This window comes from Pezoporus wallicus, unplaced genomic scaffold (genome assembly GCF_028554395.1).
Source record: "Pezoporus wallicus isolate ANWC-B61680 ecotype Strahan unplaced genomic scaffold, APGP_CSIRO_Pwel_v1 contig_8188, whole genome shotgun sequence".
In the NCBI taxonomy this organism is placed as follows: Eukaryota; Metazoa; Chordata; class Aves; order Psittaciformes; family Psittacidae; genus Pezoporus; species Pezoporus wallicus.
The window spans coordinates 4,903,375-4,930,567 of record NW_026640104.1 but is presented as its reverse complement, the minus strand read 5'-3'; the positions used below and the strand labels follow the sequence as shown (position 1 = coordinate 4,930,567).

General features: G+C 37.9%; 1 protein-coding gene across 1 annotated transcript in view; it reads left to right on the top strand.

Annotated features, from left to right (window-relative positions):
* ATRNL1 (attractin like 1) overlaps positions 1-27,193 on the top strand; it is a 507,795-nt gene that overhangs the window by 361,529 nt on the left and 119,073 nt on the right. The window contains exon 27 of the mRNA XM_057417243.1: positions 16,252-16,359. Within this exon, the coding sequence (XP_057273226.1) occupies positions 16,252-16,359 (108 nt within the window). The remainder of the gene's footprint in view (positions 1-16,251; positions 16,360-27,193) is intronic.

The window sequence follows — 27,193 nt, the reverse complement described above, 5'->3', positions numbered from 1 at the left end:
TATTTTTTTATCACATTGGCAATTACCTTCTGTGAAGGTAATTACCAATAGAAGGTAAACATCTGAGAAACAGGAATGTGACATTTCTGCAGCTTGCATTGAGTTTCTTGATTCTTAACTCTTTTCCTGGTGTACATGATTCTGGTTTAGCATATCTTGGACCTTGGCAGTCTGAGTGACACAAACTCTTATTATCAGTGTAGTTCTCACTATATGTTTCACATTTCATTTTCTGAGAATTAGGTGGGACATGATTAGGGAAGGACCTAATCTGCTGTGTAGGTAACGTGGTTAGAATACAGGGACCTAAAAAAATGAATGAAATACTCCGCTGCAGGAAGCCTTGACTCATGGAATATAAATGAAGGAAAGAGGAATAAGTAGCTGGAGTGTTTACTGTACATGAATCTCTGTTCCCATATCTGTGAATTCCAATGTTGTTTTTATTCTCAGGACTAATTCAGATACAAACACCATTCACTACTGAGTTAAGCACCAAATCTTACTACAATCAAAGAAGCCAGAGTTTTTATAATAAACCCCTATTTTTAAATCCATGCTGGAACATACATAAACTGATTCTCAGAAGTATTGCATGCTCAACAGGTCAATGAGACCTATTTTATTTTCAACATAGGAAGAGAGGCTAGAGCTGAGTATATTTGAAATATTTTAGAAATGTTTGGATTTCTCAGAAAAAAACATGAGGGCTCTGATACCAACTGATGTAATAGAGGAAAACAGATAGTCTCTAAATGTTTTAATTGGTATAGTCACTAAGTTGGTACAATCAAATGGAAGACTGCATTTGTGAGACGTGATTGGTTCCACTTTAAAAGAAAATAATTAAATCTACCACAATTTTAATTTGTTTATTTTATTTGAGCACCTTTTATTGCACTTGCATTTAAAAAGCTGTGTTTAAAAATTGTTGGTATCTTGCCTTTAAAGTTGCAGAGAATTAGGTCAAAATTTCCCTCCATCAAAGACTGAGAAACTCAGAAATGCCTTTTGCCTGTAGGACAGGAATGAATGCACATTAGTTTAAAGGCCAGTGAAATATAACTGCAAGCAAATCTGCACAGTTGAAATCATAAGATTCATTCATCAGAATTGAAATGGAAGAGAATCAAAATGCTGATAAATTATAAAGCAAGGCAAATATTCAAACCATATTTTTCAAACATACTCATTTTTCTAATAAGGATGTACTGTTACAATCAGTACAGGAGTATCCCTGTATGAAAAAAATTTCCTAGTGTTACAGTTGCCTGCCTTTTGTGTTGGAGCATGGGCAAAGCACTAAACATGTAACAGACCTTTTGGAGTACTTACATAGGGTGGATTTTTGTATTTCAATCACAGATATTGGCTTCATCCTAACTATAACTTCATATTAAATATATGTATTGTCAGAAAACAAAAATACTGAAACATTTCCTAGCTTATCTGCATATCCAGAACATGGTGAAGAAATTGTGGGAGACAATGGAATACTTTGCATTTGAACTGTGTATAAGTTTGAAAAAATAATGTAGTCAATTACCAAATATAACCAAATTATTTGTCAGGACCTCTTTGTGGCTACTTGCCCAGGTGTAAGTAGTTCCTGTGTACTGACCCTCAAAAATGGTGATATAAGACATAAAATAGTATCATAGAATAGTTAGAGTCAGAAAGGACCTTGAGATCATCTAGTTCCAGTCCCCCCTGCCATGGGCAGGGACACCTCCCACTAAACCATGCCACTCAAGGCTCTGTCCAACCTGGCCTTGAACACCGCCAGGGATGGAGCATTCACAACCTCCCTGGGCAACCCATTCCAGTGCCTCACCACCCTAACAGGAAAGAGCTTCTTCCTTATATCCAATCTAAACTTCCCCTGTTTCAGTTTTAACCCGTTACCCCTTGTCCTATCACTACAGTCCCTGATGAAGAGTCCATCCCCAGCATCCCTATAGGTCCCCTTCAGATACTGGAAGGCTGCTATGAGGTCTCCACGCAGCCTTCTCTTCTCCAGGCTGAACAGCCCCAACTTCCTCAGCCTGTCTTCATACGGGAGGTGCTCCAGTCCCCTGATCATCCTCGTGGCCCTCCTCTGGACTTGTTCCAACAGTTCCATGTCCTTTTTATGTTGAGGACACCAGAACTGCACACAATACTCCAGGTGAGGTCTCACAAGAGCAGAGTAAAGGGGCAGGATCACCTCCTTCGACCTGCTGGTCACGCTCCTTTTGATGCAGCCCAGGATACGGTTGGCTTTCTGGGCTGCAAGTGCACACTGAAGCCGGCTCATGTTCATTTTCTCATCGACCAGCACCCCCAAGTCCTTCTCCACAGGGCTGCTCTGAATCTCTTTGCCAAACCTGTAGCTGTGCCTGGGATTGCTCCAACCCAGCTGTAGGACCTTGCACTTGGCATGGTTAAACATCATCAGGTTGATATCAGCCCACCTCACAAGCGTGTCAAGGTCCCTCTGGATGGCATTCCTTCCCTCCAGGGTATCAACCGAACCACACAGCTTGGTGTCATCGGCAAACTTGCTGAGGGCGCACTCAATCCCACTGTCCGTGTCAGCGACGAAGATGTTAAACAAGACCGGTCCCAGCACCGATTCCTGAGGGACACCACTCGTTACTGGTCTCCAGCTGGACATTGAGCCATTGACCACAACTCTTGGTGTGTGGCCATCCAGCCACATCCAGGTTTGTTGGTCCTTAGGTAGGTAGGTGAGAGAATATAAATGTATCTCTGCAGATGTGAATATCCTTAATTTGTATGTGGTTTTGAAACATCTATTTAAGTGGCAATAGTTCATGTAATCTAGACATAAAGTTTTCCATGTTAGTAATCAAGCAACCATGATAGCCCTAAGAAAATATAAACTTATGTTGAAGGGTTTGAGCATTACATATTAGAATACTTCCCCCAACTCCAAATAAGTAGGGAAAATTCATTAGCCAAATCATAACTGTCATGCTCTTTTTAAAGAGCCCCTGAGGGCGAGTCCTTGCTTTGCATGCAAGGTGATAAATATAGGTCTGTTGAGGAAAATCATTGAGATGTGTGGCACCTTTGCCTCATAGATCATATCTTTGTTTTCTTTTGTCTCCCAATTAAGGATGTTGTTGGTTTGGGTTTTTTTCTTGGTAAATAAATTTCAATTAATGAAATTCCAGCTGCCTCATACATTATGGTAGTATAAATTTGAAACCATTTAGCAGATGCCCATAGAAAAATCCATTAACACATAGCAGGTTCCCTGACATTTTAAACCAGTATGTCTCCAGCTGGAACAAATGACAGAAAACAAGTCCACATTCTTGAAAGATTTATGGCACTCTCTAGTGCAGGTAAAAGATTCCTATGCAGAAAGGGGCATATTGTGGAAGAATATTAAAATGTCCTATGTTCTTAGTTTAGTAAGAGGAAAGTCACGAATGCAGTTTGTTGTGTTCATTTACTCATTATACAAACTGACTGAGACTCCATATAAAAAGAAGAGCCAATTAAGATTCCAGGGAAGACAACACTGTCTCTAGTTTTTTACTTAGTATTTATCACTCCTAATCTCTGAAAATTAGTAGTTAAACATTCTGATAATTTACTTGTCTCTAAGCATTTGTATATGATGCAATTATTGAAGTAACTCTAAGACTGCCATAAAAAGCCTATTAGTAATTCACTACTTGAAGTCCTACTAGCAAAGTCAAACTTGGGGAGGAAGTAAAGGAATGGGTAAGATGACCTTGGCTTGCTTACACTTTATTTATTTTGGAAATGGGCCATATGAGAGGAAAGCAGGTAACAGAGATACATAATGCCAATATGCACAGAAACTATGATTGAAGAATATGGAATGTATTTTTGGAAGCCTGGTCATTCTGGTGAAGGAATCATTGCAATATGTGCATTTTTAAATGCCTACTTTGATTTGCCTGTATAAAAAATGTTTTCTTTAGAAGTGGGAGACTATGCTATGTGGAAAACAGTCTTTGTTCTTTCAGTTCCATTCTTAATATTTATTGTGGTTGAAACAGTAAAGCTGGCTTTTCATGCCTGTTGAGCAAATTCACCACTATGCAGAGGGCTAACAAGTCCTGTTTTCCAGCTGAATCCATCTAAGCCTCTAAACTGCAATTTAGATGATGCACAGTGCTTGTGATCACATCCATAGCAAAAGGATGAATTCTTAATATAAAATATTTTGTAAAGTGTTATGTGTGTAAGACTCTTCAGTGCTTTTCTGTGTTTCACTGTGATTTAAGTTATTGCATTGTCAGTGTCTTCAAATAACCATGGCAAATTCAAATTTAAAGTCTGTCAGTTGGAAGGCAAATTCTAACAATTTACTGATAGTGATTTTCCTTTAAAATAGCTAACCTATGTCCTAACCACATACAGTTACAATAGCATTCCAGTCGTGCAGTCATCTATTTTAAGGGTTTCACTGCAAAGGTAAATCACTGTGTAAGGTAGATGTATACAGAACAGTGTCTGTAGAAAGACAGTGACTGCGGGGCTGCTAAAAGGGTGTTTAGCCCATTGCTTCCTTAAATGAGGAGGAAGGTTGTCAGATCAAAGCAAAAGAAAGAAACTAAATGTGGGTGGAAATCTTGACCCAGCTGAAGAGGCTGTCCAGAAAAGCCTAGCTCTCTCGTGCACCAAAAGTGCTGTGCTTCCCTTTGACTGTGTCATTGCCACAATCCTGTATTTGGCTGTCCTCTCTGTTGTAAATTAGAATAGATGAAAGCTGACGAGCCAAGCCAGTGATGGAGGCTAATTTGATGTGATATAATTGATGAACTCTAAATCATCCCGCTTCTCTCTCTTGAAACAGTCTAACTGGAGCTCAAAATGCCACAGTACTTTGATTTACACTCTGTCACTTTTATACTGAAAGTCTCAGTGTGGCAGCAGTGAGGGATTAACTTCACAGTATTTTTTTCTAATCTGAGGAGTATGTACACACACAGACTGGTGCAAGCCCCTTTAGGAACACAACAATCCTTGTTTGCGGCTGGATCGTGCACAAAATTGTTATAGAGAGAATAATAACCTGGTGTCTGCTGTTACAGATATTGCCAAGATAGTCACTTGGAATTCGTGTTGTGCTTCTTATTTCAGAACTGAATTTTAGACTGTAGGATTAGGATATTTAATGCTTGAAAGCTCTCTATTTCTGAAATTCTGATGTAGTTTAAATATTGCAGGAGCTTATGCAGGTTCTAGTCCCTGCAGTAGCTGTGGCTTAGTAGCTAGCAGTTCAACTCTTAAAATAATTCTCCATTAAAATGTTACAAGCTTCAGGCTTCCTTATCTCAGCAGGTTCTTGTTATTAATACTTTCCTGTTCAAGATACTTGCACTGAGAGCAAACTGCCTTGGTTTCTTTGAAACATAAGGGATTATCAGTGTCCTTACTTTCTTAGTTCTATAGGAGCGCGAAGCTTTGCAATTAACTTACTGTTCTAATATTCTTGAGCAACCACTATTAAAAGCTGCGACATCTCACATCTGCTAAATCAGTTGTTTCAAACTTAGAATCCCATGAACAAAGAAGAGCTGCTTTAATCCACATTATTACTCTGATCAGCTAGCAGAACTGCATCTGTTTCAAAGCCGTTTGCTTCCCTGCACAAAATGAGTTTGGCTATGACCACATGCTGTTCCCACTAGCAGTATGTGCCCAATTCTTGCTAACCTGAATGTACTAGGTATGGTGAAGAAATCAGTGAAGTCTGCAATATTTCTTTGGACAAGCGCCCAGATTTCAGATCAGTATCCTAATTTTATGTTGAGTAGCTAAACCCCTTCTCACAAGTAGATAGGATTTGTTATAAGGATTTTCTGTGCAGACTTTTCCACACTTTCTGATCCAGACTATAACTTGAAACTATAGCTGTACTAATAATTGGGTTGTTGGTGTGAAAAATACTATGTTTTAGAGCTTCTGGATGGGGCAGTTGTACTAAAAAAGCTGTCAGTGGCAGGATGAGCCTCCTTTTTGAATAAAAGGGAGGGAGGTAGCCGAGTGACACTGGCTCAGCTTTTGTAAGGATTGTCTAGAAGAGCTTTACTCACCCAGTACAGTAGCACAAAGTATTGCAGCGTGCTTGTAACAGCAAAGCTAGTCAGCTCCTTACACTGAGGATCCACATAGATCAGGGCATTTCCATCCATCCAGGCAGGACTACTGATAAGTATACCTCTTTGCATGCTTGAAAGCATTTAATAGTGTCAGTCAAGTCAGTCATGGTCCATCACCAGTTTACCTTCCCTGATGGTAATGTCATTTGTGCGTTAAGTAGCTTCTAAAGTACCACTTTAGATAGTTGTATAATTGGCGATGATGCTGCACTTAGAATGTTTCATTTACATTATCAGTGTACCGGTAATCTGAAATAATAGATGGTTTTTAAGAATTAGAGGTAATTATAATGGCAAACCACCTTTGTTGGAGCACAGCCCAGTTTTCCTGCTCAGTATTTTTTATTTCCTTTCTGTCATAATTTTTTCACTTTATATGTTACAATTTAATTAAAGAAAGGTAGAAAGAAAATAGTGAAGAAAACTAACTATAAACCTTAGATTCAATATAATCTTGAAAAAAATTCTTAAGGTTTTGATCATCTGAAGTCGCTTTGTGGTGTAAGGACCAGGTATGTTTCAGAAACTTCAGCTTTTTCTAAATTGGCATAGCTTCAATTCAGTCATTATAATTTGGACCACATGTTTTCATATCAGTTCACATAGGAGACAAATCCAGTACCTTCCTTTTTTTGTTGTCTTGCAGGCTAAAAAAATGCATTGGCATTATTTGCAAATAAAGTAAACTTGTCCTGCACTTGAACCTCTCTTTAAAGTAATAGTATGTACACCCCATCTGACTTTGTCTGTGCTAGGAAAAGAATGCTTTAAAAGCACTTTAATTAAGGCCTCTTTAAAAGTTTGGTAGTACCGACAGTAAAAAAGCTATACAATATCAAGCTGTAATGTAGAAAGGGAAAGTTAAAGATATATCAAGTGGGCTTCTGCTGGGATCTGATTCTGGTGTTGATTTAAGAGATGGACCATGGTTATTGCATGTGTAACTATCATTGAAGTAAGTGAGACTGCAAACATACTAGAGGATGGAATTATAATCTGTACAAAAGATAGGAGAATCTGAAATAATTGGTTAAAAAGCTGCAATTCCACAGTTCTGTAATTGGCAAATACGTGATTCTGCAGTGAGAAACAAATAACCACCTGCAAATAAAGGTAGGGAGAAATGGGCAATGAGCTTGGTAGAATATTCAAAAAATGAGGTGGGATGGTCATGAATCAGAAGTAAATGTAAGTCACCGTACTTCTGTTGTAGCAAAGACACTAGCATAATATCGTCAACAAAAAGATGTGTAAAGCCTGCAAAGTGTTCTTTCTATTGTGCTATGTAAGGTTTGGGGCACCGCTTTTTGACACTTGGAGAGTACAGAGGGGAGCACTGAAAACAGGAGCAGGAGTAGTGATACAGTACAGTTGAGAAGATTAAAGGGAAACTTCAAATCTATGAAGAGCTCCTATAAAAGAGAAGAGGTTTGGATTTTGGTGTTTTTTTCACGTGTAGACAGGGAATGCTCTTGACTGTAGACAGGACAAGAAGCATTTGGCCTGAATGTCAGCATGGAGATTTAATTTAGATTTTAGAAAAGACCTTTCCAGTATGAGGATCATCAGGCACTCGACTTCTGGAGGGACTGTGGAACCTCAGTCACTGGAGCCTTTTAAAGAAACTTATACATCTCCTAGAAGGATCATAATCACACTGCAACCTACCTTTATGTTGGCCCTTTATGTAGGACCAGTGTTGGTCCTTTATGTCAGACTAATGCACAGAGGTGGACAAAGTGATCTCATGAGGTAACACTTAGACCCAGTTTCTTTCATTAGCCCATATATACTATCCTTGAAGCAATCTGAATTGCTATAGGAACAACCTAAAACTTTATTTGTGAGCTGGGAATTGTCAGCTTGACATCTATTGTCTAAGGTAAGTAACTAAAGCTGTTTTTAACAGTTGAGGTAATAGTAGGTAATATTCATGATGCCTTATTTCAAAAGCAGTATCTTAATGTTGAAGGGATACACTGAGATTTTGTAAATGTAAGGTAGTTTCCTAAGGTGTCTTTTCCATTTACAAAGATGGCACGTTTAAAGTACTACACTACCAGCGTTAGTAATTCTTTAGAAGACATTTGAAAAGCATTCTTTATGTGACACCATTGTAAATGAGGTAGTTCTAAGGAGTAGTTTGCATACTACGACACTTGAATCTCTCTCATGTTTTGAAATAATTATTTTTAACACCTATATTAATATATTCATTTGTAAATAACTGCCCTTGGGCAAATACAGTCACATGTCTTATGTGGAAACATTTTAAGGTATATAATTATTGGATCTGGCTCTTTTTCTCTATACACAGAATTAGTTTGCAGAATAAGCATTTTTGCAATTTTCTGTGAATTGTGGCGTTTCTAGTAAACAGGAAAATAATCAACAGCTTGTGGAAAGAATTTTTTAAACCACTTGATAAGGAAGAAGTGTGCAGTTCTGGGTTTCGCAAGGCCTACAGGAAGACATAAGTGCCTCTAGAGAAGCCTTTAAAATGTTTATGGTTATGGGACTGTGTAAACATGCAACATGGATTCATAGTGATCTAAATGAAAGAGATAATAGAATTAGATATTGTTTAGCACTTCTGAAGTTTGAAAGCAGTGAATTGAATTTTGAGCTTGTTACTGATTCATAGACCCCAAAGAATCTTCTATGCTAACTTAATCTTTAGGGGAAAATTCTGAAGGATTGATCAAAACTTTATTGTAACGTGAGGTTCCATAAATTACTGGCAAGTAAGCACAAACTGGGGTGCCATTCTCATTGTAATAAGCGTATTGAGTGTTTTAAAGATGGGAATTCTGTTCCGGAGTCAGAGTTCCAAAAGCTAAAGTCATAGTAGATTCACATTTGCTCTTTGCTTGCTAATGTGCAGTACATTAAATGTCTGTTCCTTGGATCTAGCAACAAAATGACCTTTTCAGGGCTCATCTTTTTTTCTCATTTTTGATTTGTTCAAGGGAAATTACAGACGACTGGTATTTGGTTTCCAAAAGGGATACATAAAAACTTGACCTTTTGGAACTGTTATTTTTTGGGATATGTACACTGTATTTTAAGTATGTCTTAGCTGTTGTTTGCCGGACTATGTCTAGTTTAAATAACCCTTCATTTTATTCGGTATAAAGCTAGGACAAGAAGTATGACTCCTCTCATTTTTTCCCATGGTAGACCTTTGCACACACCTGAGAGCATTTTTTCTTCAGGCAATTTTAAGAGAAAGTGGCATGGAATAGGCCCTGTTATCTTAGGAAGTTTCTGTAGAGTGTATTTTGCAGTGCAAATAGCATGTCATGCTATGTCCATCATTGTAATATCTCATTGCCTACCTGAAGGCACTCTTGTGTCAGGGTACTTTTCACTTAACAGAGTGGGAAATGAGGCACAGTGAAAGCAAGTGCCAGGATTATTTAGGAAGTTCATGATGGAGAGAATGAATGAGTCTCGATTGTCAGACAGCTGTTACAAGTATGGTTATTTATGCTACTTGGTTCCATAAACTTCTGTCCAGCTCCTAAATTCACTGTATCTCCTGCAGTCACGTGCAGTGTTGAGCCTATTTAACCTAAAAACCAGCTAATGAATGGCATTCCTCAGGGGTCGGTATTGGAACCGGCACTGTTCAATGGCTTTGTCAGTAACACGGGCTGGATTGAGTACACCCTAAGCCAGTTTGCTGATGACACCAAGCTGTGTGGTGTGGTTGACAGTTTGAAGGGAAGGGATGCCATCCTGAGGGACTTGGACAGATTTGAGAGATGGGCCTGTGTGTGAACCTTATGAAGGTCAACAAGGCCAATTGCAAGGTACTGCACACAGGTAAGGGCAATCCCAAGTTCCCACAGGCTGGACAGAGACTGGGTTCACAGCAGCCCTGAGAAGAATGACTTTGGGATGTTGGTTGAGAAACTGGACATGAGCTGCTTCAGTGTGTGCTCACAAGCCCGAAACCAGCCGTGTCCTGGGCTGCATCAAAAGGAGCGTGACCAGCAGGTCGAGAGGTGATTCTCCCGCTACACTCCACTCTGCTGAGACTACACCTGCAGTCCTGTGTCCAGCTCTGGGGCCCCCAAAATAAGAAGGATGTGGAGCTTTTGGAGCAAGTCCAGAGGAGTCCACAGTGATGATCAGAGGGCAGGAGCAGCTCTGCTTTGAAGACAGGCTGAGAGAGTTGTGGGTGTTTAGCCTGGAGAAGAGAAGGCTCCAGGGAGAGACCTTAAAGCAGCTTCCAGTGCCTAAAGAGGCCAACAAGAAAGCTGGAGAGGGACTTTTTACTGGATCAAATAGTGTCAGGACAAGGGGGAATGGCTTTAACCTGAAAGAGCGTAGATTTAGATTAGATGTTAGGAGGAAATTCTTCCCTGTGAAGATGCTGAGGCACTGGCACAGGTTGCCCAGAAAAGCTGTGGCTGCCCCATCCCTGGCAGTGTTCAAGGCCAGGTTGCACACGGGGGCTTGGAGCAACCTGCTTTAGTGGAAGGTGTCCCTGCCCGTGGCCAGGGGTTGGAACTTTAAGGTCCTTTCTAACCCAAACCAGTCCATGATTCTATGATAAAATGATAAATGACTGTAATATGCCTTGTTGGTGAAATCAGCTGATTTGGAAATTAACCAACTCAAATAGGTTACTCAACATGTAAATGAGAAATTGCTCTCCTTTCCAGCTATGTAAATAGCTAATTTAATTTGGAGATTTGTAACACCAAGAGATACAATGAGAAAAGTTAAGGAAGGCAATCTTTCTCTTGTGCAAATTAAAGCAAATAATCAGAGCTTCATTGAAATATCACTACGTATAATTCAGTTTGAGAATCAGAATTTGAGATTTTTGAAGATAATTAAATTACATTTATACCTAAAATGCCTGTGTTCCACTCAGATGTGTGTAGTCATTTAAACCCTCCTAAGTTGCTTCTGTTGATTAGATATGGCAATAAGAAAACTCAAGAATATGTGACTGTATTGCACTGCATATAGATACTCTCTGCTTTTGCAGGGCTGTCCATTTACATAAATATTTCATTTTTTTAACCCCTGGCATTTGTCAAATGCAGTGTGATCGGGAATTAGTAGATGCCACTCTCCAGGAGTTTTTGTGATTTTTCCTCATTGCAAAAACTTTTCCCATAAATCTCAGATTTAATGCAGGGCATTGTTAACAGTTCTGTTGTAGCCTTTTGATGTTATTTACATCAGCACTTGACAGCACAGAAACAGGAGAGGAGGAGACCAAGCTGTAACTGCAGACAAGTCAGGGCTGGGTGATGAATAAGAATATGAATTTCAGATTAGACATTGGAAAGTCTTTGTCTCTAGGAGAGTAGCACCGCACTGGATGGAACAGCAGTGATTGCAGAATTACTGTTCTTTGCTGTTTTGAATACTCGCCTTGGCAAAGTCCTGGATGTCCTGGTGCAATGTCTAGGAAAACACAAAACAGAAAGAAAATCTAAGATGTGAAGGAAGAAAACCTAGAAAAGTTAGACAGTTGTCACTGCTGTTAAAATAGTAAGTATCCTTTCAACTGCCATATCCTTCCTTATTTCTGACTTAGTGTACTGAGACGGCCTGGCTCTGAACAGCCAGAAGGGAAACTTTATTATTCTGTTGGTCAGAAGTCTTTCTAACATTTTTACAAGCATTTGTCACCTCTTATCCCTTTCCTGGCTTCCAAGCTGCCCCATGAACTTGGGCATTCACACTTACCTGTACATGCTTTATGGCACATTCGAGCGTGTACCTTGCAATGCCAGTGGGCTAAATCAGCCCATAAAGGTGCCAAACAGCTACAGAGGGATCTTTCAGAGGATTTTTTCGCTTCATTATGGCACTAAAATGGTTTCATCCTTTTCAGCTATCCCTATCTATCAGTCCCTCAAGAATGTCTGTTACTGTATAACAAAGAGAAAGTACAACTGTCCTAGTTCCTAACATCTCATGTACTTTATTAGACTTTTTTTTCAGTTCAGGGCTTTTCTAGGACAGTTATGCTGGAAGGTGAAGAGAAGAGCGTAGAGAAAGCAGTGCTAGTCAGAAGAACAGTATCCTGTTCCACATGAGAGACCAAGTCTTAAAAAAAAAAGAGAAAAGTCTTCTAAATAGGAAAAAGAAGCAAAATGGTAACACTTCCCAAAATATAAAAGACTTGAAAAAAGTCAGCCTGGGATTGTTGAAACATTGTATTCTGTTAATGTTAAATCACTGTAATATGCATTTTGCACTGAGTGTTTTGTTATACCTGAATAAATTATGGGCATTAAAATATTTTGAAAATAAGTCTAAATGTTATCAACTGAAAAAAAAAAAAAAAGAGATATTTATACTTAAATATGAATTTTGCAACAGAGACATTTTCTTATAAAACATTATGCAAGATGCTGTGGAATATTCCAATTCACTCCGAACTGCACTGATTAGAGAAGTATCCCCTATAAGAATTTTTTTGATCAATAGTAAAATTCAATTGCTTACCCAGGCAAATACATTCCTGTGATATGCTTCGAGATGGGGAAGCAGGTCCTATCTCAAAGGTACTTATTTGACTAGGAAAATTGGCATAATTTACTGGTGAAGATGTCTATGTGTCCGTGGAGAATCAGGTAGAATGTGTATTTCCATGTCAAGGGACTAATCATGCCAAAATGCTTGGGTTTTTTAAGAAATGTTTTCAAATGAAATAGGTTTTGAGTGAGAAATTGAACTAACTTGTAGTGTGCCAACATCTTACTATTCTTTGCTGATGACAAATGTAATTCTGTATTTTATATGAAAAATTCTATAATGGGATATAAATCGATACTTTGCGATTACTGCAAAATAATACAGATGACTAAAATTTAATCTTGTCAATACTCTTATACTTAATGAGATTTAAAATTATGGTAGACCTTAAAATCAGGGGTCTGCACAGTCAGATAAATGCTCATTGGATTTCTCAGTCCTACCCTAAGAAAGTAATGTTTTGAATTTCCCATAGTTTTAAGTTAATAATTTAGACATGTGCTTAATTCTGAATATAACAAATTAAATGTATAACAATATTCAAATATTACATGTTGATAATGTCCATCTATTCTCCAAGTAAATATCCCTAATTACTGAAGTAGTATGTATTTAATTGTTTGTATGGTTTTTAAATGCAGTAATATAAGTAAAACCAGCATAGTTCCACTTTCCATTATCCCATGTTTATTGTACCTCAGTATGATGAAATCTGTGTGGCTTTTTTAATCTCTGGCCACTGAGAAAAGGTAAGGGGTGGGGTGGTTCAGTCTTCTCACAGAATCTCAGAATGGTTTGGATTGGAAGGGATCTTAAAGCTCATCCAGTTCCAACCCCCTGTCACAGACAGGGACACCTTCCACTAGACAAGGTTGCTCCAAGCCCCGTCCAACCTGGCCTTGAACACTGCCAGGGATGGGACAGCCACAGCTTCTCTGGGCAACCTGTGCCAGTGTCTTTAGGAATTGCTTCCTAATATCTAATCTAAATCTCCCGTCTTTCAGCTTAAAGCCATTCCCCCTTGTACTGTCACTATTTGCTCCAGTAAAAAATCCCTCTCCAGCTTTCTTGTTGGCCCCTTTATGTACCAGAAGGCTGCTGGAAGATTTCCCCATAGCTTTCTCTTCCCCAGTTGCATGCTTCTAGGCTTCAAAATACCCATGTTCAAAGAGTTTCCCTATTTCTTGGCCTACGAGTGAATCACAGGAATTTGCCCCGTGTGTGACTGGAGCACAGGGTGTCACACCTGAATGCCACCTGCCATGCGATAATCTAACTCACAAGGATTTTTGTAACTGGAACTTCGCCTTTGTCCCAGTCTTGATACACGGACAATTGAAAATGGTGGAGCTAATGACCTTTTCCAGCCACAAAGCTAATTTTAAACATCGTAGTATCTGTCTGTATTCCTGATTGCATATTATTTTTTGTGTTCTGCATGTTACAGGGAGCTTTAAAATGCTGAACAGAAAAAAAAGCAGTAATAGTGCTCCATCAGAGTGGAGCTCCATCAGAGAGGAGCACTTTGATGTGCAAGTGCTCAGCTGCCAAACTCTGCAGCGTTTCATGGGCAGCTGAGCATTTTAAAGTTTTCATTCTTGTTTACAGAGCTAATTAAAAATCTTCATAGTGCTCTTCTCAAGGAGTATCAAAATCACAGTGGCTGCCTTGTGAATGAAAAGGTTTTACGGAATGCATGACCGGGAGCAGAGGTGAAGAAACCTGCTAGCCGTAAAAAACACAGAGCATATCAAATACACGTTCCCTTGTAGTCTGCGTTAAGTAAATCTTCTAAATAATTGTTTGTGCATTTGGAGTGTAGGTAATTCTGCTCATTTAAGAGCTTTCCTCAAGCAATTCTATTTGTTTAAAACAACGTTTGTTTTCTCATTAGAAGTAAGAATTAGCCAATAGCTCTGTAGACTTACAATACTGTAATGAGTTCCATGTGGCAGGAATGTGCTAACAGCATTGTTTTGTTTATTTTTTGTTAGGTTTTGGTTTTTGGTTTGTTTTCAGGAAGGAAAACAGCTAGATACACTAAATTTTAGCATTTAGTGACTCAGTATTTTATGCTTTAAATTTCTTTGTGGAGTTGTTGGTAAGACTGGAGGGTCACAGTAGTTCTTTCTTGCTGTAAAATCTATGAATATATTGTACTGATGCAAATCAGTACTGATGTAAATCAGTATACAGAGACCAGCAGTTTTATTTTTAAAAACATAAATTTTAACCATCTAGATATTCATACTAGGCTTTTATTTATTCTGAATATAAACCATGTAGTTTCACACACAGACATCATCAGCTATCCTTTTGGTATAATATAATGGGAGCCCATTTGTACAGGTGCTTGCTGACAAATACACTGCATGTTTATAAAAACCAAGCCTTAGGAATGTACTGGGTATGCTTTAGGAGATTACTGTACTGTTTTGATTTTAACATTAGGAGTGCTTCTTTAGATTTCTACACACAATCTTAAAATGCAAGTCAAGAACAAATGTATGGGAAGTATTACAAAATGAGCTTGTTTCTTTGTAACAGACCTTAAATCAAGAATGTTTATTATGAAGCTGTCAGCAAATATTTGCTTGCATACCTTTTATTATTTCAAAGGCTTTTATGAACGGTACATCACAGTGCTAGTGTAATTTACTTTCAAATACCAATTTCTACTGGTTTAAGCTTTCCAGAGACATTATAAAGGAAATGAATCTTAGATCTTTTGTAATAAAACATTTTTGCAAGCATTTTGTTTCTTCAAGATGCTATGACATCCTGTTCAGTTGAAGAAGCGCACGACTTTAATTGTACGACTCATTCACTTTAAATATTTCATAATGCTTTTATTAGTTGCACAGAACCACTGAAGTAAGATCTGTAATATCTAGTGCTGGTCATCATTTTTATTCATCATGGTTTAATAAGCATTATAATTACAGATTGAGGAAGAAATATGAGTTAGCTTTGTGGTTTTCCTTGGGACTTCTGTACGCACGGGTATGATTGGAAGGGATTATACAAGCTCTGTGAGCATAGCTGATTGCATTCAAATACACTGATGCAGTCTCCCCAGTCCTGACACATTATTCTTCATCTCTAAGTAACTGCAGAAAAGATAATGCATAAAATTATGAGTCCTGACACTATTAACTCCATCTGGCTTAGTAGTGAAGTATGAAAATTTGAAGGCCAAGTGGACTTGTTCTTGGCAGGTGTTGTAATGCATGCATTACCAGCGGAATTAGACTTCAGCTATTTTTTTCCAACTGTTTCCCATGTTTGCTTGCGACTTGCACAAATAGCAAAGTTATTTAGAGTGAACTGTCAGTTAGGGAAGCTTTCATTTGGAGATTTCATCAGAGTTCAAGCTGCATGACCATTAGTAGACAACGTAAGCCCTCCGGGCTCAGTTTTCGAGTAAACATAGATGATGAAAATTTAGCATAACTTTCTCCCTTTAATGTTACAAATATGACTGTTTGCATGCCATTTGCATTCTTGTGTTATAATGGGAGGTATGGTAGGGCAGACTAATATCTGGTGCATTTTTTAATGTTTTGTTAAAACATCATTTTTTCCTCATCAGCAACTTATGCGGGAGCGACAGCAGATGGCCAGCCGCCCCTTTGCTTCTGTCGATGTAGCACTGGAAGTAGGAGCTGAGCAAACAGACTTTCTACGAGGGCCATTAGAGGTAGGAACAGTGGTGCTGACAAGGGACCATTGTGATTTGCATATTTACATTGCTAGTCTCATCTGCATCTGCTTCTGAAACCAAGCAGCATCTGATTACCTGGCGCTGACAAGCCTCAGCTATGTATGTTATGCCATTTTCAAGGCACAGTTTTAATAGCATGGCATGAGCTGTTATCAAAAGCCACTGGAGAATCTATTAGCTTGCGCTGGAGTGACAGTCAGCTCACCTGGCAGTCCTTCCGTGATGGATGTGAGCTGAGGGAATGCAAGACATAGGCATTAAGAAGGATGCAGACCTCATGCACAGTCCTTCAAGTACACGGTGCCCCTAGTTAACATCCGTCTTAATTAACAGAGATTACAACAAACAAACGAGCAAATTAATAATGTGGCTGTGGGTTGAATTTTGCTGTTGGGCTTTACATGTACAGGTTTAAAGAATACAGAGTATATTGCATAGTTTTGTTAGTAGATAATGGCTACATTACTGCATTCTTTTATTGTAATTGCAGTACATTGGAAAAGAAATAATAATATGCAAAGCAATGTGATATTGGAATAGTGTAATAATGCATGAAATGGATTCTGGAAGTTTCACCTGAAAATAGAAGGAGAATTACAATATGCAGATAATAATATCTAATCTAGGTTGGGCTTTTGGTAGATCGTAATCCTTTATTCTTTTACTTTTATTTACAATATTGTGTTTACAATTATTACTTTATCTTATTTATGGTGGGACCTGGCAATGAGATCTGATAGCTCTGAAATCTTTCAGGATTGTACTTCTCTTTTCACTGCTGCCGATTCCTCTTAAATTCAAAGCTTCTCTTACTTTTCTCAATAGCCTCTTTCAATGGAAGATTAAATACACTCTATGAAATCTTTAAGGTTCCTGGAGAAGTGAGCAATGTGAGAAACAGATGCATGGCAGAAAGAAAAAGAATCAGTTCTTGAGTACTTACAAATTGAGGTGCTCTGTCCTGCTATTGTATGGGAAGCAATCACAATTGTTATGGCTGGCATAATTTAAGTACTTGGAATAGATAGTGAATAGAAATTCCATATCTCTTTAAAGAGGCATTGTTATTTTCTAACCAAATACTAGAACCCCCACGTTCTTCGCCAATGTCACCATATTTCTATCTGCTTTTATCTTGGAACAGAAGGCCTCTCCAGCTCCCCAGGCTGAGGGCACATTACCCTGTAGTTAAAAGTTAACTCTTTTTGAATGTGATTTCATTGTTTCAGCACTGGTATCTGGGAACATTTTGTCTGTTGTCTTTTCAAAGGGAGGCAATGAGTGGGAGCTGAGGCATCCAAACTCTTAATTCTGTACGTACTGATTATTTAATTAAACTTTAGAAGTAAACATCACAAGTTAATTGGCACATTTTCTTATATCTGTTATTTAGCACTCAAAGACATAGATGCTAAAATATTTTAATTATATTTTACAGGGGCTTTTTAGCTTTTTCTTCTAGTCTAGCATTTTATAGTAATTGTTTAGTATTCAATTTGCATAGTGTTTTTTCCTAATGAATACACAGTTATACACAGAATGAAGTTCATTCAAAGTTTCCTTGGAATTACAATATGCTGATCTATATCAAAACAAAGCATTGTGCTGAGGATTAAATGAATGTGATCAAAGTATTGATTATCCTTTGATGTATATTCTTTAAGAAAGAGCTATATTAATCTTCTATTCCCAGCCTACATTCAGTTTGCAAAAGGACACTGAGAGTTATAGTAGCTACTCTGTTCTTCATTCTCAGCTCTCTTTCAGACTGTAGGGAATTTGAGTCATACATGTGTTTCCAGGGTGCAGTGATTAAACAATAGGAGAGTATGAAGTAGCTGTAACTTCATTTTGTTATATTTAGAATCATGAAACTATTTTAATGATCCTGTGATACCTGATGCCCACTGGGATCTTTTAAAGTTAGACATCTTTTGGTAGAAATGAGGAATATACAGTAACTCTCTTCAAAATGTTCCCACTGGCATTGTGAAGATCTTCCACTGATATACCAGGGGTTCCAGTATTAATGTTGGAGGCCTGCATTCCCTCACCTCACGTTTTTATTGACATTGTGTTGCTCATTTATACTTTGGACATTGTTGATATACTTTTATTGACATTGTAATAACTCCAGCACTTCCAGTGGCAGCGCATTGATCCATGGGTCCTTTAGGCACTTGTCTTTGAACTCTTCCAGATATTACTACCAGACTCCCATTCAACTGCATAGTAAGACCACTGTTCATTAATGTCATTGGGGTTACAAGGTTTTGTGCAGCTGGTGTCCTAAATTAATACTGATGGTCTGGTACATGTCAGTATTCATACAATTATCTACATGGTAATTCCAGTATGCCATTTGGTTAGCTATTGTTTTATTATTTGCATTTATTTGTAAATATCTAGAGCAGCTTTTTTGCTGTAGAGTTTTAGTGTGCAGTAGTAAGGCACATTTTGCCCAGTGTTTGGAAAGCATATCTAAGAAAATAAGAGTATGAATAGTGTACTTAAAATGATGGCCTATTTTAGATACTTACAACACAACTGATATATTTGGGCCTATTTTCAGTCAGCAGCAATTTGCAACAGATTAGAATAAAATCTTGAAAGCATTACAGGAGAGAGTTGAATCTGTTACTTTGGGCTCTCTTTCTGCTTTGGAGTCTTTACCAGCCAGTCTTTCTTAATGTTTTGCCAACAAAATGGCAGCACTTGATATTAACTCCTTCAAAAAACTTTAACATGCATCATATTACTCCTGTTTCCTGCTGTCTCAGTGTGGTTTCAGTCACTGACAATAGCCTTTGCTCTTCCCAATTAAACCATGTTATTCGTCAACCTTTTACCTCCTCAGGCTACCTTTCTGTGTAACCGAATCACAACATGACACTAACAAGTCTCATCTTGTCATCCGTGCTGTCATGTTGGCCTTACATCAACTATTAAATATCTTATTGTCAGCTTAAACTTAACACAGAAGAAATCAAACTTAGTTTTTCCTTTGCACTCCTTCCCCTTTGGTATCAATCACTGTCTTGCTAATGATATTGATAGCATCATAGTATCCTAATTCTAAATCTGTGAAGTAATACCTACTCCTGCTGTGGCATGATATTCATGATACTAATCTTGTGCACAATTATCCTATTATACTGTTTATACCAATACCAGCATTAATTTGCATCTTTATCTGCCTCCATTGCTTTCCCTACTTCAAAGTGGTGAAATCTGTATGAGTTCTTACAAGAGAAGGTGAGGATGGAGGCAGACCACCTCTCATTCTTCTTCCCTCCCTCTTGGGAGGGACAAGAGCAGGCAGTGAACCTGTAGATCCCAAGAAAGAAACAGCCAGGGCAGGCTACAGTGAAATGGCTGGTGTGCAGGTAAAAGAAGAGAAAGAATTCCTAAGGTCCCTTTGTTAGCAGTTTCACATAGCACACAGACTGTTAGGAGCGGAGCAAGAGAACACCAGAAGCACCTTGTCCAGAGAGTTTGAAAATATTGTGGTATTTTTTGATACCACCTTAATTTTTTCAGTGCCAGAATCAGAAAAAAATGCGATAGCATCATAGATCAATAGATACAATGCTTCCTGACACTCAGTGCCCTTAATATTAAAAGTTTTTTTATTCCTTTCTTGTCTTTTTTTCTAGACATCTAAGTCATTTCCAGACCTGGTTGCTTTTTGCTGCTCAGTATTTCCCAAAAGCTAAATTGTTTAAGCTATCTTTGTATTATAAGCCTCCTTTAGGCAATTTTGTTTTCCACTAAATACAACTCACTTTTGAAGAGTCACTTCCTCTGTGCTGCTGACAGTCATTTTACTTCATCTCTAGGTTAGGTAAAAACAAATATAAATGTGGTGGGCTTTTTTTCTGCCCTGCTTTGCCTAAGTCCTGGGTATTTTTCAGCCCATTCAAGGCCCATGGATTTCTTTTGAAACAGGGACAGACTTTTTCTTTAGGCCTGAGATCTAAGTTGGGCACTACTGTAAACTCTAATGTATGGTCATGCTAAGTCTCTGGACAGTAGCATCCACTATGCTACATCTGCTGGAGTAAAGACAGATGTGCTGTTGCCTGCATTAAGAACCAAGTGCAGATTTGCTCTTATGATGATCATCCATTTGTTATCTTTACAGTAATGTATATCTATTTTTTTTGCAAATCGATGTTCTCTAACAATTATTTCTGCAGAAAAAAAATGCAGTAAATCTTTCAGTCGTTTTTCCATCAAGTTACTGAGTTTCCTGTAGAGTTGTCAGAGACGGTAGATTGTTCTCTACTTCTGACAAGGTGAGATGATCTCAAGAATTTTGAATTTCAACTAAAACCCATCTTTGTTTTTCTAGCAAGCAGTAAGTAATATTTATGGTACATTAATTAAGTTTTGAATTTCAGGCATCTCTGAGAAGTATGAAGCAAATATAAGCCCTTATTTCTCATTTATTTAAGTAAAAGATTTGAAAGGTGTGCACCAACACCGGTAGCTATCATTATACCAAAAATGGCTATTGGAAATCAGAGTGACTCATTAAAACACATGAAAAACCTATATCAGGGGTTTGTGAGGTTTAGGTAGTTGAAATTTATACTTATCAGCTTTGTTTCTGGTTTCTCCTGCCAATAATATGTCAGAACTTTTTAGCTTGATTTACAAATAAATGGAACGTAATCTTACAAAATTAAAGAAGTTGTATCAACATTACACCTGCATTATTTTGATGACATAATGTCTAATATCAAGGAACAGACTCTTCCCAACTGTGTTACAAGTCATCAGACTGCTCCTTGATATTCTCAGTTCCTAATTTTAGTCTTAGTGTCAGAGGATAACTTGAGTCTCCTTGTGAGGAAGTAATGATTTATTTAAGGCCATGATGAATTTGTCCCTAGAACTGTCATCTTGTTTCCAGTGGCCAAAAGGCAATACATATTTGGCAACAGGAGCTATCAAAGGCCGTTATACTTGCACTTCTTTACTTTAAAGTCATGCTGTATAATTTATATAGTTGCATATGTTGCTCATGCAAGGTTTTTGGAGAGCTGAACTTTGGGAATGTCAAGGAAGATACTAGTATATTAAATATTTCTTATAAATTCTGTTTTAAATATGATCAAATATTTATTGTTGTGGTGGGATAAGTAGACGTTATCCCACACTATCATATGGGTAAACCAGACATTCTCCTGGATGGGTAAGGATAGTTTCACTGTTTAATCTATCTTTATCATGCTTAGTGCTGAGGAAGCTATGATGCCAAGTGCGAGATACAGACTGTGAGCAACTTCAGCCATGATCACACACAAAAAGTTCCAGGTTGTTCTGAATGATGCCAGGGATTGCAAAAGCTGTAGCTGGATTCAAGGAAGCAGGTTAGACCTACCCTGTTCTTTTTAATGTCATTCAGAAATGCAGGTTTCATTGGGGTTGTTTTGTAACCTTCCCCTTCAAAGCCTTTGGATGTGCATGTGCTGAGTCGCTGTTTTTAGAACTCTCATCCTTGAGTGTAATTGTAGTTTTCCTAACTATTTTTTTTTTTTTCCTAACAAACTTTTTGGATTTTTTTTTTCATGTTTCTTTTTTAACCTCATGCTAATTCCAGATTTGGATTAGCCATATTGTCCATGTGTTATGTCTGTAAGCTGAACTCTGCTTGGCAACTGGAAGGGGCTTAACTAAGTACTGTGTCTTGCCTGTGGCAATGGAGCTCAAGGAGACCAAGAGAATTTAGTTGAGAACAATGTGAGCAATCAGATTTAGATAGTATAAGTGCAAGGAAAAGTCAAGGAAATTGGAGTAGACTGTTGAAAGGAGTCAAAATAATAACCTTAAACATGCAAAAGGTTAGTAGCAAACAGAAGGGCAACAGTCTTTTCTTTATGTGCACTATAGGCAGCAAGGGTGTAATGGACTTAAATTATAGTAGAGGAGGTTTAGGCTGGATATCAGGAAAAGCTTCTCATAATAAAGCTGAATCATTGGAAGCAACTGCCTGAGGAGATGATGGAATTTCTTTTATTGTAAGCTTTTTAGAGCAGGTTGGACAAACATTTCCCAGGTACCATGAATCATAGCTGCATTAGCTTCTCTCAGCGCTGTCTTTATTATTATTTTGATTGCTGCCTAGCTCTTCCTTTTGCATGCTCTCTGAAAATATTCGATTTTTCTTGTTTGAACAGTTTAATTATCTTCATTGGACTATTGTTTTTCTGTTACTGAATATTTCTGACCCTTCTCTTCACTTTTGCTGTTATCTTCATTGATTTATGGCCTCAGTTTTCTTGTAAGATCAGAAACTGTTAAGTCATCCTGACCCCCTTGTCTCTCCATGACCACAGGTCTGCCTAACATGATCTCCAATCCATTCTGAAATAGTTTCAATATTCTCCTTGAAGCCTGTGTTCATGATGTAATTATTTTTTGTCTTAACCAGTGCATTACCATATTTATAGCCTTTCAAAATCCATGCAGCCTATAGTACTAGATTTCAGAGAAATATAGTCAGATGATACACCTGACTCTGAAGATAAGAATCTATACTGAATAACATTTTCTGTTTTTCTGTATTACTCAAAGATCATGCTAAATTTGCTGTCCACTGCCTCAAGAGCACCATTATCTTGTGCTACACTTTGACCTTGAGGGTTCACTGCATTCTTCTCTGCCCACACCCTCAGTCCTATTCAACTGGAAGACTTTCTCCTAAACTATTGAGGCACTTTATTTTGAATCCTACCTTCAAATCTTATTTTTCATCTTTGCAAAGGATTTACTCACCTTCGGTACCCTTTGGTGATGACGTGTGAGGGATGTTATATCAGATGTAAAATTAGCATTTGGTAGTTCTTCTATTAGAGAAAAGTGTTTACCTGAAAGCAGCAATATTTGGTTTGCAATATCTTCTTCCTTATATAATGAACCTTTTTTCAGGAAATCAGATTTTTAGATTTCACTTCATTTAATTCAGTGATCATATACAATAATGTAGCCCAATTAAATATCTTTACATTTGCGTAAGAATTTTGTTGCTGCTCTTTAAATTTATGTCTAGCACTATGCAAATGTTCTGAGCCTGTGATTTAGAACAAATACCTAAACTAGTTGCTCATGCATACTGATCCCAGCTATGATTTTTTTTGTGTGTATGTATATTAACTCGAGTCAATGTAAAGTGTACGGATGTTCCATTCCTTGCACAGAATCAAGTTAACAATATTTTGAGATATCTAAGTAACAGTTTTCTCTTTCAGCATATGGGAAGTCTAAAAATAATCAGAGAGATGCTCCTGGAGTAAGCCACATTGTTTTTTCATACAGACCAAATTTGTGTGTGTGTGTGTGTTTATTGCTAAAATATATACTAACACCTTAAAACTTGTTGATGTTTTGACAGAGTCCTTAACTTAAAGTTTCTAAAAATTCTAGTTTGGTTCTGGAATTTTTCCAGTCTCTAAATTTACAGAAAACACATTTTTAATCCCTATATTTGCTTGCTTATTTCTGTTGAGTCAGTTTACTTTCATGGCAAACAGACATTGTCAGAGTGCCTTAAACATGATGTATAGGAAATTTGTCTATATGCAGGTTGATGCCTTCTAACAAGAGTCAAGCCTCTGCTTATTGACGTATGGGCTGTAGGAACTGTGAATGCACAATTAGTTCTGAAAACCTGATTTTTGAGCAGGTTTTTTGATAAAAATGTATCTTTCCGCTTCACAAAATGTATTTGGCATATGCACCACGTAATCAGATGACTGCAGAAGTTGTTTGGATAGAAATATATGATTTGTGTTGCACAAAATTGCCAACAAATTTCATGCTCAATAGGAACAATTAGCAGGAATTTTGGCTGACTGGCTAAATGTAGGTGTTTCAGTGCTATTGGCACGCTGTGAATAGAAATTGTTAAATTACTGTATTATGCCTAGTTGCAAATTGAAAGTATCAAAATAAATATTCTGATTGTTTTAAAGCAGAAGTGTTTAGATGTGTCTGTAAATGTTATGAATAATGAAACTGTACATGTCCTTGCTCATTAAAATTTATAAATACAATTTTTCCAACATCCTATTTCATAAAGGCACAAAATGCAGTGAATGCAAACCAAAATATATATGTACGTACCTCTGGGATTGTCTTTGAATGAGGCTTGCTTATGGGAATCTTGCCTTTGGTTAGCAAATACATGACAATGAGATTTTTCCAGAATTGTTTTTAAAAACTGAACATACCAAAGCACACAAATAATTTTGCTATCACACTAACTAAAAGCACATAGACTGACATTTTTCATTGCTTGATTGACTGGGCATTTCTGTGTACCTGATTTGCACACGCCGTTCTCTGACAGGCTGCTCTTTCTAGTTACATATATTTTCTTAGTATTTCTTTGGGTTTAGATCAAAAATTATTTCTCATCTTTAAAGTAGGACATTTCTCACTTTAAAAGGAAAGGAGAAATACATACAGAAACTGTAGTATTTCATCAGCTATTTCTCATGGTTCCGGGTGGAACTGGCTACTCTATAATCTTACTTAATATTTGGCAGCCTGTAGTCCTTAGCTTTTCTTCAGAGACATTACCTGCATGCCTGGCTCTCTACTTGAGTTTCAGTTTTTCCTGCCAACAGCAACACATATTGAAACTGCAGCAGACAGGAAACAACAGTACAGTCAGTGCCTTTGCTTTTCTTCACAGAACTTGATGACCTGCATGTATTGTTAGGTAATCTAATAGGTTATGCCAGTTTTCACTCAAGTTTTATCATTGTGTAACTTCAATCACACTAAATTTGAGTGTGAAATAGATATGAATTCTATGCATAGAAGGCAGTGCACCTGCCTTGGACAGCAGATGCGTAAACCTCACCTAAGAGTCAGAGAGCCATCCGGTTTGCTTACTTCCCAAGACTATTCCCAGCAGGCACTTTCCTACTTGGTCTATAGACTCGGCTTTCAGAGATTTATTGGCTAAGCTTTGCCTAAGTCCACAGGAAAGACTAAAATATTGTCTCTGGTCAGGGCTACAACTAAACTCATTTTGAAGATGGCCACCTTTTGTGCAGTAATATAGTGAGGATAGTATTTGTCCATGAGCTAAGAAACCAGTGAGCCCAAGGGGGACTATACCTATATAGCCCTAGCCATCCTGTGGGAGCATACTCTTATTTTATAGCTACAGAAGCAGATTGATCAGGTGATGAAGAACAGACAAGAGGGAATCTGACTGCTTGGATAACCTCGGTACTCCTCCGGAAGGGAAAAGTAGGAAAGTGTTCCCTGTGGGCAGGATCCAGAGCTACCGATTTTGCACTTCCCATATCCGTGTCTAACTTTGGATCTACCTACTGTTCTTTTTATGTCACAGCTCTTGAATTTCTGGTTGCATGGTGGCTTAATTTCAAGAAAAAGGATATATCGTGTTCCTGTTTAGGTAGACCATGAACCCCCTGGACTCAGTAGAACCTGAAGCTGAGCTTTCTCGTTACCTGGATCACTCTTCTGATGTGTATTCTGCAAATTCAGGTCCCACTCATTATATGTCCATCAGGGCTGGAGAAATTTAATATAAGTGTGCTGCACAGCATTTCTTCATGTTCCCAGTGTTCTCAGAGGAATCATGGAATTCTTTGAGTTGGAAAGAACCTTTAAAGGTCCAACCTCCGTGCAATAAGCAGGGACATCTTCATCTAAATCAGGTTGCCCATAGCCCCATCCAACCTGACCTTCAATGTATCCAGTGATGGAGCATCTGCCATCTCTCTGGGTAACCTGTGTTTCACCACCCTCATTGTAAAAAATTTCTTCCTCACATCCAGCCTGAATCTCCCCTCTTTTAGTTTAAAACCATTGCCCCTTGTCCCATCGCTACAGGCCCTATTAAACTGTGTCTCCATCTTATAAGCCCTCTTTAAGTATTGAGAGGCCTTAATAAAGTCTGCTCAGAACTTTCTGTTGTGTAGGCTGAACAATCCCAACTCTCTCAGCCTTTCCTCAAAGGAGAGGCATTCCATCCCTCTGATCGTTTTTGTGGTCCTCCTCTGGACCCACTCCATCAGGTCCTTGTCTTTCTGGTATTGAGGGAGTCCTGTTTTTCCCCCTGCATATTGAGAGAGGCAGTTTTCATTTTGACACTGATTGTTTAGAAAGGTATGGTAGTAATTACAGGCAGACTAGATCACTTCTTTGGTGTGAGGAACCCGAGATGTCAAACAGGCTATGAGGAGGCTGGGTTATAGAAGTTATAGGGCATGGATTCCATTCACTAGCTTTAGCAAAACAGAAGTAGAATCATCGCATAGTGTAAGCTTCAGTAATAATTTCAACAATGTTTTTTTATTATGGAAAATACCATAATACTAGAATTTGAAAAATTAGTGGGCTCAGTCAGGACTGTAGGACCCAATGGTTTTATACTTCAATGGTCTTAAAGGAGCCATAATTTCTTTCAGAAATCAAAAGATTACCAATGGTATATGGCAGTAAAGTAGAAGCTGTAGTAAAGCAGATATTACAAAGGCAGTGAGGCTGCAGTGATATTGGGAAGATCACTAACTTCGTATCAGGGAAATATCTGCAAGAGGAAATCCTTTAAAAACTAAGGAGTATTTGTGATATGTGATCACTTCCAGTTATGAATATAGTGTATTTTACAAACCTATTAGAGCTTCCTAAAACCAAGTCTGTAAAACATTATTGTTCATTAGTGTGAAGCAGTAAAGTTTTTAACAGATACGTATGAAATAAAATTTCGCTTTTTTCACCTTTAGTACCTATTTATATTATTGGAAAGCTATTTAAAGTA